Genomic DNA, 11,901 nt, shown 5'->3' on the forward strand with positions numbered 1-11,901 from the left:
TGGCCTCCCAAAGTGCTGGGACTATAGGCATGGGCCACCACACCCAGCCAGAACATACTAACTTTCATTACAACTAAGGGTACTATCTTTATTGGGAAGGTTTCAGGCTACACTATGGGTGTGAGGATGCTGCAATTTTTTGGTATGGGTCTATAGCCCTGAAGATTGAGAATTCTTATGTAAGATGACTATAGTACTTTTTCTAAAATATAGAAAATATACCTGCATATGAAATAGGACTACCTGCATCCCCACTGCCCCCACACCATCTATCTCCCAACCTCTCCTAACCCTCACCTTCCCCAACCAGAAGAGCTCCACGTAAGTTCTCATGAGACAGAATCATACCTTTACCACAATGGCAACGGGAATCTGCTCTACTCTTCCCTTCTACTTAATGAGGACATGTAAAGGAATATGTTCAGGAAAAGGTAGAGCCAATGCTACTAGCCTTGATACATTTGGGTCAAGCACTCTGTTTAACAAGGCAAATCAGAATAATGAACTCTGAATTTTAAAAAAATGTTAATAACAAAGTTAAGAGTAAATCAGTGAACTCTTAATTCTTAAAGGCAGTTCCAACAATCTGAACCTCAAGAAGTTAATATCACCAGAAAGTAACATAGTATTATCTTATCTTTGTGCTTCCAATTAATGTGCCTGTTTATAGTTTTAGTAAACCTTATACTGTATGACTTAATGGCATCCAAATCCTGTTAAAACCTATACATAAATTTCACAGAAGAGTAAAATACTATGTATTATTTCCACCAGCACCTTGGATTTTTTTTCCTACCACTTACCTGAATCGCCACTGCTAGCGGGTGGGAGATCATCAAAAAGCAAAGGTCCCCCTGATCCTGAAACACAGCAGAACACTTAGTGAGCCCACAAAAAATACGTAAGGCTGAAGTTTCAGAATCCATCCCACCAGGACACCTATGTAGGTTACTGAAATAAACTCAAAACTCTCGCGTCAATCCAGTGGCAACTCATACTGCGGTGAATAATATCTTGAACCTATTTTAAAGTCCTATTATTTCAGAGGAAATAAAAATCTGCCTTAAAAAGTTAAATTGTATTTCAGGTAGTAAAATAAATACTCAAATGAACCAGAGAAAACTGCTCCACATTTTCTTGCAGTACTTCTCAGGGCTAGCGACTAGCAGATTTTTCTGCCTTACCTGATGCCATGGATTCAAAACTTAAAGACAGTCCAACACCTAAAACATCTGTGTGTTGAAAATGGGGGAAAGGGAAAAAGATTGAGACAACTACAATCCCAGGATGAGTAGAGACGTTGACACACACCTGGGAGAGCCTGAAGACTGTACCTGAGTCAGTACTGCTGGCCGGAGGGAGGTCATCAAAGAGCAGGGGTCCTTTCTGAGCTTCTTTCCCTAAAACACAGAAAAGCTGTTTAGAGAGCATATGGCCATCACCCAGGACAGATTTTCAAAGAGGAAGATCATGTGGTCTCCCCTGCTTTGAGACAAGTTTGCTATTAGATTCTAATTTTCTCCTTCCTGTTGGACAAATTTTTAAAAAATATTTTCTTAGCAGCTTTTTAAATCTGGGCATCTGTTTCCAACAGTTGCAGTCAACATAAAAGCAATGAATGATGCCCTAACAGGCATTTTCAGGGCCACTGAGTATTTTGAGGAAAACAAGTATTTTCTTGATAATTTCATTATTGAAAGCATGAAACATTTAAAAGTCTTTCTTTAAAATAGAATCCTGGGAAGCAAAAAACTGATTCTAAACCAAGAAAACAATACTTAGGATTTCAAGATGGACGTTCAGAAATTTGGGGGCGGGGGAAGAGGGGAGGAACCTTCAAAGACCTACAAGTTTGTAAAAATCCTATTTCAGTAACATTCTGCAAGGGAAGAAAATCTGTTGGAACCTGGTGTCCCTAGCCCCAGCACAGTGCTTGATTCAATAAATAGCTCTGGAGAAAATAAGGAGTTTCAGGTAAAGATAGCCTCAGGAGAAAGTCAGGAAACGCTTTTAACAAAAAATGTGAAGATTTACATTCCAAACGTATGTCTTACATGTTTTATGCCCAATTATCTTTTTCCACATAAAATTTAACCACCATTCCTTATTATCCAGCTTTTTCCTGAAATTCTATTTAAGCTATTAGATATCTGAACTGGCACACAAGAATCCAAATTAGAAGTACACACGTTCACCTCCTGCAAAATTCAACACACCAACCAAACACACCGGCTTTATCCCACCTCTTGTTCCTCAGAGTTCAAGTATAAAGATGTGCTCATTTAAGCCAGACGCAGTGGCTCATGCCTATAAACCCAACACTTTGGGAGGCTGAGGTGAGAGGACCGCTTGAGACCCGGAGTTCAAGACCAGCCTGTGCAACATGGCAAAAAAATGTCTATAAAAAAGTACAAAAATTAGCCAGGTGTGGTGGCAGGCGCCTATAGTCCAAGCTACTCAGGAGGCTGAGGTGGGAGGATCACCTGAGCCCAGGAAGGCCAAGGCTGCAGTGAGCCATGACTGGGCCACTCCAGCCTAGGCAACACAATGAGACCCTGTCTTTAAAAAAAAAAGTACTCACTTAAAAATCAATTCACTTTTTTTTTTTTTTTTTTTTTGAGACTGAGTCTCACTCTGTTGCCCAGGCTGGAGTGCAGTAATGTGATCTCAGCTCACTGCCTCCGCCACCGGGTTCAAGCGATTCTCTTGCTCCAGCCTCCTGAGTAGCTGAGATTACAGGCGCACACCACCAGGCCCCAAATAATTTTTGTATTTTTAGTAGAGATATGGTCTCACCATATTGACCAGGCTAGTCTTGAACTCTTGACCAAGTGTTCTGCCTGCCTCAGCCTCCCAAAGTGCTGGGATTACAGGTGTGAGCCACCATGCTCATCCTAATTTTTGTATTTTTAGTAGAGACAGGGTTTCACCACGTTGGCCAGGCTGGTCTCAAACTCCTGGCCTCAAGGGGTCCACGCTTGAGGACCCATCCCAGCCTCCCAAAGTGCTGGGATTACAGGTGAGCTACTGTGCAAGGCCAAACACCAATTCACTTAAACAAATAAATTTATATCCCCCGAGAGGCTCATCCATATCATCTTTTTGCCTCCATTTAGAAATGAGCTGGGTATCAACTTTCTTCTTTTAAACACAAAAGCTTTAATTAAAATTTATAAACTTAAGGGAATGAAATTTCTCCCAGGGTCTTTGGGTCAGAAGTACCTAAAATACACAAGAAATTCCTGAGTTAACAAAAAATAACTATTTTGCTTTATATCCCTAATACAAACGGGAAAATGTATTCTCATCTCTCAGGATGACCCTAAACAAATTAAGGAATTGCAAATACTTTCACTTTTCTTACAAGTGACATAAAGACTCTACAAGTATACAAGAAGCAGAAGAAAGCCATTAAAAAGTATTTAGTATGGCCAGGCGTGGTGGCTCACACCTATAATTCCAGCACTTTGGGAGGCCAAGGTCAGGACTGAGGTCAGGAGTTCGAGATGAGACTGACCAACATGGCGAAACCCTGTCTCTCCCAGAAAAACAAAAATTAGCTAGGCGTGGTGGTGGGTGCCTGTAGCCCCAGTTACTTGGGAGGCTGAAGCAGGAAAATAGCTTGAACCTGGGAGGCGGAGGTTGCCATGAGCTGAGATAGTGCCACTGCACTCTAGCCTGGAGGACAAAACCAGACTGTCCCCCCCCCACAAAAAAAGTATTTAGGATAACCATTACTCAATGTATTAATCCACTTACAAGAATTCCTAATATCTCGAAGTAGGTCACTTTTGCCCAAACGACACTGAATCTAACAATCAAAACGCCCGTTCTCCGGACAGACTCAAAACCACATGAGATGATCCAGCAATTACGCTGCATTCAGTGGGGTCACAGAGCCAGATGTCTTAGGACAAGGGAGGGGACATTTACAGGTAACAGCCCAACCTGAAGAGCAAACAACCCTTCCACTTGTACCAGATCATATTTTAATTTTTGAATTAACTTGCCCGTCTAAATCAGGTCTTTCCATTGTCACTGTACAATGGGGGAAGTCTTCTTTTACCCAGGTAATAAATACATTTTCAGTTCTTGCAAGCATTCCTCACAATGCAACTTCCAGCTTAGTATTAATACTAGCCTGGCCCCCTCTCCTTTGGCTACAATTCAATCAGATGGTACCCCAAACTGAGCCCCATCCCCAGAGAACTGCCTATCACCTTCTTTCTCACTCTAGAATACTATGAGAAGTATTTCAATTAAACACAATGAGACCATCTTACATTTTGCTGGCCACAACTGGGAATGGCTTCTAAAAATGATAATACTGCCTGCCTGTCAGGCACTATTCTAAGAGCTCTATACATCTTAACTCATTTAATTCTTATGAGATAGGTACTATTATTATTTACTGATTTTTTTTTTTTTTTTTTTTGAGACGGAGTCTCGCTCTGCTGCCCAGGCTGGAGTGCAATGGCCGGATCTCAGCTCACTGCAAGCTCCGCCTCCCGGGTTCACGCCATTCTCCTGCCTCAGCCTCCCGAGTAGTTGGGACTACAGGCGCCCGCCACCTCGCCCGGCTAATTTTTTGTATTTTTAGTAGAGACGGGGTTTCACCGTGTTAGCCAGGATGGTCTCGATCTCCTGACCTTGTGATCCGCCCGTCTCGGCCTCCCAAAGTGCTGGGATTACAGGCTTGAGCCACCGCGCCCGGCCTATTTACTGATTTAAAAACTTAGGCACTGAGGTCAATTACCCATCCAAGATTACAGAGCCAGTAAGGAGTGGAGTGGGGATTCAAAGCCATGCAGTCCATGCTCTTAGTGAGGTACTATGCTGCCTCCATACATGGGCACCCTTCCAGAAACTTCACAAACATCAACTCATTTTACCCTTACAACAATCGTATGATAATCCTGAGATTGTATAAAATCTCTGGAAATATCTTTTGCATCATCAAAAGGATCTTAGAAGTTTATACACGGATTCTTAAAAAAAAAAAAAATAAAAATCTATAGGTCATAGATACATAAGGAAACTACCAATTAGCCAAAACCTTAGATTCTTTTTTTTTTTTTTTTTTGAGACGGAGTCTCCCTCTGTTGCCCAAGCTGGAGTACAGTGGCTGGACCTCAGCTCACTGCAAGCTCCGCCTCCCGGGTTTACACCATTCTCCTGCCTCAGCCTCCCGAGTAGCTGGGACTACAGGCGCCCGCCACCGCGCCCGGCTAGTTTTTTTGTATTTTTTAGTAGAGACGGGGTTTCACAGTGTTAAGCTAGGATGGTCTCGATCTCCTGACCTCGTGATCCGCCCGTCTCGGCCTCCCAAAGTGCTGGGATTACAGGCTTGAACCACCGCGCCTGGCTGATTCTTTTTTTTTTTTTAATTGAGACAAGAGTCTTGCTCTGTGAGCTAGGCTGGAGTGCAGTGGTGTGATCACAGCTCCCTGCAGCCTTACCCTTCTTGGCTCAAGCAATCCTCCCTTGTCAGACTCCCGAGTAGCTGTAACTACAGGCATACACCACCATGCCCAGCTAATTTTTTAATTTTTTGTAGAGACAGGGTCTCACTATGTTGCCCAGGTTGGTCACGAATTTCTGTACTCAAGCAATCTTCCTGCCTCAGCATCCCAAAGTGCTGGGATTACAGGTGTGACCCACTGCTCCAGGCCCTTACATTCTATTTTGAATAAACTGAAATTCAAAGCACCGGGAGCTTGCAATCATTGGACAAAGTGTGACCCTGACCTAAAAATTTGGAAGAGGCCCCTCCCCCAATCTTAAAAATACTAGAACCCTAGTGAGAAGACAAGACTAAAAATGTTTATTAATCATAGTTAATCTCACCTAGAACTACCCCCCCACCCCCACCCCAGTTATCTACATTCTGAAGCTAAGTCTACTGGAAGTTATATACTATGCTGAGAAAAATACCCTTGGGTTGGTCATATTCAGGTTAAAGGTTGCTATATCCAATAAAGTTAAAAAAGGATGTTAAAATACTTTGCTGGAACTGTTTTTTACACCTCAATTTTCTTTTCAACTATAAAATAAATCCAGGTGTTTTCCAAACGCCACACAGGTATTATCAGAAAAAGGGGACGGGTTCCACCGCACTCCTCAACCACAGTATGAGTTTAGTATGTCCTTTCCACTTTCCTTAACGCTCATGTACATGGATACATGCATTTTAATTTGTAGAAGACAGAGTCATACTCTACACAATACTCCAGATATATTGTTCACACAACCCATCAAGGCATGCTCCAGGCCAACACACTCGAGTCTAATTCATTCTCTCCAACAGCAACATATGCGAAGCATCTCCACTCCTTCGACCAGATCCTACTGATGGGTTCAAGCTTTTCCCAGTTCTTCATATGACAAGTGACGCCACAATCAACAACCTGATACATGTATTCCTGCTTAATATGCTAGACTGCTCGTCAAAGAATATTAGTTTAAATCTCATAGAAGCCAAAATTTGTTCCCCCAAAAGTTGTAATTTTCACTCCCAAAACACTTTATGAGAATGTCTATTTCTCTACACATTCACCAATGTTACCAATTGTTGCTCATCTGATAGGTGAAAAGGTAACTAGTTCCTCAGCAACTTTCTGTTGATGGGCCATTTGTATCCCTTACCTCTGGACCGATAGAATACATCCTTTGACCATTTTTCTAGTGGGTTTTATTTTTTCCTATTAATTTTGTGAGCCTTTCTCATACCCTTAGTAAGTATATTGTAAATATTTTCTCTGTCTTTTGCCTTTATAGTATCATTTGTCCTGCAGAAATTTTAAATTTTTACATAGTCAAATTCACTTTATTTTATGACTTTTTTCTTGTTCAACCCTGTAGTTTTACAATTAATCTGTTTTCCTATAATACCTTAACCTTTATTTTATGTTCAAATATTCATTTTTTTTTTAATTGTAGAGACAGGGGTCTCACGATGTTGTGCCAGGCTCTTCTCAAATTCCTGGCCTCAAGCCATCCTCATGCCTTGACCCCCCAAAGCGCTGAGATTACAAGTATGAGCCATCGAGCCCAGCCTCCAATTTTTTAAAAAGTATTTTTAAGATGGTGTGGCAAATATTTTACTTCATCCTCAACAACTTACCATCATTTTTTAATGTACTGGTGTAGCAACCAAACAAGTAAAAGAACCACCCTATAAAAGTGAAACCAAGTCACTGGCAAAGCAATTTTAAACCACGACATCTGTAACTGACATATACGGATTGTCAAATACAAGCTGCCAATCCTAAAGACATCAAGTTGGCACTTTCATGGGTATGACATAGAAAAGTTCCATTTCTGCCTGATATGAACAAACACTTCTTTTTTTCAGGTAAAATGTATATATATCTCCTTTAAAAAACTTGATTCACTCAGCAATTAAAACTTTTAAGGGCTTGATAAAACTACTAATTTAGCAAAATACCTGAAATGTTTAGTGCATTCTATGTATCTTTCCAGATTATAAAAATTTAAGAGGTTTGGGGTGGAAACATTAGCTGCAATGTTTAAAACAAAAATAAAAAGATCTAAACAAAATATTAATGCATTTGATGTGATATAAGCAGTGTAGTATTCACCCTTTGGACACTTAGTGCTTTCCCATAATTCATTTAAGACTGCATTTTTCCACTTTTAAACACCTGTTAATGGCTCAGCCAGGCACAGTGGCTTACACCTGTAATCCTAGAACTCTGGGAGGGCCAAGGTGGGCAAAACACTTGAGCCCCAGGAGTTTGAGAGCATCCTGGGCAACATGGCAAAGCCTCATCTCTACAAAACATACACAAATTAGCTGGCTGTGGTGGTGCACACCTGTAGTCCCAGCTACCCAGGAGGCTGAGGTGGAAGAATCACCTGTGCCCAGGGAGGTCGAGACTGCAGTGAGCTGTGTTTGTGTCACTGCACTCCAGCCTGGGCGACAAAATGAGGCTGTCTCAAAAATAATAACCCCGGCTAACATCTATAAAACATGATACATTCTACCCCACACCATGTGCAGCACCATACATACCGTACTGATTTGTACAGTAACAGTGGGAAGTGTCACCTCTTTTTACAGATGTAGGAATAGCCACAGAAGGCAAGAGTTAGTAAGTGAAGAGTTGGATTCTAAACCAAATAGTCTGGTTACATTTCCTGTTATTGTGCTCTGTGAAAATAACTAGGTCTTTTATTGTTCACTGCATTATGTGGTACCCACATATCATGTGTGAGGGTCATGATGCACAGTGTACGCTCATTACTCCATTCACTTTAGCAATCAATGTGATTTATTCAAAGTATGGTATTTTTTTTTAAATCACAGTATTTTCACAAATATGTGAAACCAGATTCTGTTCCTGTACAAACGATTTTAACCTGTCAAATCTCATCTTGTTTGTAGCTAACTGCCTGCAATAACTGTGGATCCCAACTGTCACTCATTTTAGTATTTAATCCCTCTCAGCTTCCAATCATCTACAAATTCTGAGATCTTCTTCGTTTTAAAGCTATTTTAAAAAATACACTCAGCCAAGCAGGACCTGTTGACAATTGTCAGGGTCCTCCTGGCAGATGGGGAGCAGTTAATCAATCCATTTTCGGGGGGTCGGCAGTTTAAACACACATGCACCCCCTCTGCCACCCTTTCAGCTCAGTCGAGGTTGGAAACTGAGTTTGGAAAAAACGGCTACAGGACGTACCTTTCCCACTGTATCTGGCAAAAGGCTGCTAACGTGCCACCTTAAGAGATTTTGAGTTGCCAGGTTTTTTGTCAGTAAAGGGAGCCTACCCCCGAGCAGAACCTAATTGCAGGTAAAAGGCAAGGGAGACTTTAAAACTCATAGGTTTACAGGCACACCAGTGAATCCAAACACTGCTCCAAATATATTGATAGAAATTATACTCCACCAACAGAGAAAAAAGACTGCTACACAATGTCAATTTTTACTCACAGCTAGAACCGTGGTTATTTTGAAAATGAATGGCTGAGTCAAGTTCAAAGACTCCAGGATCAGTTACTGAGATGCTCTGTACCATCAGAATGGTCAGTGGGGGCAGGGCACGTTGGCTCACACCTGTAAGTGCCGAGGCGCGCAGATCACCTGAGGTCAGGAGTTCAACCAGCCTACCCAACATAGTGAAACCCCGTCTCTACTAAAAATACAAAATTTAGCCAGGTGTGGTGATCGGAGCCTATAATCTCAGCTACGAGGGAGGCTGAGGCAGGAGAATTGTCTGAACCTGGAGGTTGCAGTGAGCTGAGATCTCGCCGTTGCACTCCAGCCTGGACGAGCGCGAGACTCCGTCTCAAAAAATAAAATAAAATAAAATGTTTTCTTGCCCAGAATTACCGCAAATCACAAGGCTGCTCATCTTTAGAAGCTTAATTCAAACACTGCCTCCTTCCCCAGTCTCTCGGTGCGCGACAATCCCTCCTCAAGAGTCCTCAGCATTTCCCACAGTCATTAACTTTTGCCAGTTTTAATTACCGTAATTAGCACCCTTCAGAAAGCAGCTCTTAGAAAACGAAGGCTGGGCCTTACTCACCTCCGTCTGCCCTACAACAGCAGTTCCCAAACCACTGGTCTCCAGCCTCCGCTGGGTTGGCCTGGGGATTCAGTAACAGATTCGGAAACCCCACTCTCAGGGATTCGGATTTATTGGGGCTGAGGTGGGCCTGGAAATCTGAATGTCTTAAGTTTTCCAGGTTTTCTGCCCCCAAGTTAAGTTTGGTAATAAGGCCCTAAACTACAACATCAAGCTGGAACTCTTGCATAGGAAATATTCACGCGTTTTGACAAATGAAACCCGGAGACTGTAACCCACGGGACGCAGGGATTAACCCGGGCCGTTTCACGCTGCTAGGATGCTGAGCGCAAACCACAGCCCACAGGGCCTCCCACTGGCAGGGGCCAGGGCTCAGCAGATGAGCGGACCCCTTAACTTTAGGGAGAGGGGGAACTTCCCGTGGTCCAGGAAAAAAACAAAAAAAACTACTGTTAATTATCACAAAATCATAGGATGGCGGAGGACGCATCCTGTCTTCCAGGCTTCAAAAACGCGAAGAATTAAGATGGTGATTAATTCAATCTCCTGTGCAAAAAAACGCCAAGCCCCTGAACTTGCACCGGCCCTGAACGCTGCCGTTCCACAGCCCGCGGGTGAAGCGCGGCCCGGAAGCCGGGGGCTGGCGGCGCGCAGGGCACCCCGGGCCGCGGGTGGAATCGTGTGGCACGGGGGTCCGCAGGGCCGCCGGGCGTTCAGAGCTGGTCCCTCGGGTCGGCCCACGCGGCCGCGCCAGGGCCTTCCACCGCCACGCAGAGGGGCTGTGGCCGGGGCGGCGCTGCCCTTTCCTTCCTGCGTAGCGAAAATGGCGGAGCGGCCTCCCCGAGCTCCGCGAGCAACTGGGCCTCTCGCGGGGCGGCCAGTGGGCCGGACAGGGCCGGGCCAGGCAGGAGCAGGTCCCGTGCTGCCCGCGCCGCCCGCCGCCTCCCAGCGCGGGCACCGCCTCAGCCGCCCCAGGCCTCAGGCCGCCGCCATCCCGCCCGCCCTCCCTTCCCTGGCCTGCCCGGCGGCAACACCGCTTACCGGCAGCCGGGCGCGGCGAGCGCTCGGGCTCCGGCAGGTCCCCAAACAGGTCCATGGCGGAGGCTGGGCGGCGACGGCAGCAGCGGCAGACGCTCAGCCCGCGAGTAGCGGCGGGGCTCCACACCCCGGGCGGGCGGCGGCGGCGGCGGGCGGGCGACACGCAGGGGCTGCCGGCCCCGTCAGTCACCTGCAGGGAGAGCCCCGGACGCCACCAATCCGCGCGCGGCGTGGCCCGGCCGCCCCAGAGGGCTGCGCGCGGGCGGGGCGGGGCGGCTGGAGCGGCGGGGAGAAGGGAGGGGCGGGGCAGTGCGCATGCGCCTAGACCCCTCCCTCCCGGACAGCGAGCCCGGCTGGCGGTGCCGCCTGGGCCCTGCGGTGTTTCCCGCCTTGGCGAATCCCGGGCCCGTCGTGCTTTTTCCTTGGCCGGGGTGACTGATTTCTGTCAAGTTTCGTTGAGTTCCTGTCCAAGAAGGCCTGTCCTGTCAATCCAAGGGCAGCCCCTGATGCCTGGGAAGGCTTTCTGGAGCTCTTGCCATCTCTTCGGCTCCTCCTTTCACCACGGCGTGCCTGGTTCCTGGGCTGTTTTAGAGGCTGAAAAACCGAGGCTTGGATGGAGTGGCCCTGGGCGTCAGGACGGAAACTCCAAAAGATGCTGGAGGGAAAGGAGGCATTCCCTGACCTGTCTGCACCCACTGGTCTCTGTGGGGAGCGGAGAAGAGGGATTCCTCCTTGATGGTGTCCCCCTCTATGGCTATAAAGAGAAAGGCGGCCACTGACATCGGGGACCTGGCCTGGTTCTGCAGCCAGGACTTGGGGTTGGTCTGGCACAAACAGCTAGTCCTGAGTGTTCTCTTTGAATATGGACAATTTCATAAAACACCAACATCAGGCCATAATACATATCAAGACCAAAAAAACAGACCACTGTGTAATCAAGTCTGAACATAGACAAAACAGGAACACTGTCCAAGCCGCAAAAGTGACCGAACTTCCCTCGTCTCGGCCAGTAAGAGTGATTGCTGCTTCTTTACCATTACATGTTTAGCCTTTGTCTAGTCTTCCTGCCATCTAGATAAGCTTCATCAAGATATCCAATCATGGAATCCTCCTCTTCCTGACATCCAGTCCAGAGCAAAGCCCCGTTTCCATAAATGTTTCCGCAAATCAACTAACACAAACCCAAATCTTACGCGTCCGTTCCAATACCCTTTACCCAAGTTCCCCAGGTTATGTGGTCTCTCTCTATGCAAAGAGTTCAGCCCAATTCATTCCAGGTCAGATGTGTTTCTGGCGCTCTCTGGCTGTAGG

At 45.6% G+C, this 11,901-nt stretch overlaps 1 protein-coding gene across 3 annotated transcripts in view; it reads right to left on the reverse strand.

The window, feature by feature from the left end:
- ILKAP (ILK associated serine/threonine phosphatase) overlaps positions 1–10,793 on the reverse strand; it is a 33,960-nt gene extending 23,167 nt beyond the window's left edge. For 2 of the 3 annotated variants that reach the window (XM_077958012.1, XM_001094705.5), the window contains exons 1-3: positions 10,594–10,793; positions 1,335–1,400; positions 804–860 (exon numbers count right to left, since the gene is read on the reverse strand). In XM_077958012.1, coding sequence (XP_077814138.1) covers positions 804–860; positions 1,335–1,400; positions 10,594–10,648 — 178 coding nt within the window. In that variant the 5' untranslated portion in view covers positions 10,649–10,793. Of the gene's footprint in view, positions 1–803; positions 861–1,311; positions 1,401–10,593 lie in introns of all 3 variants that reach the window. The other variant, XM_015111470.3, reaches the window with a different exon arrangement.
- Positions 10,794–11,901: the final 1,108 nt, after the last annotated feature.

The sequence above is a fragment of the Macaca mulatta genome, chromosome 12, assembly GCF_049350105.2.
Source record: "Macaca mulatta isolate MMU2019108-1 chromosome 12, T2T-MMU8v2.0, whole genome shotgun sequence".
NCBI lineage: Eukaryota > Metazoa > Chordata > Mammalia > Primates > Cercopithecidae > Macaca > Macaca mulatta.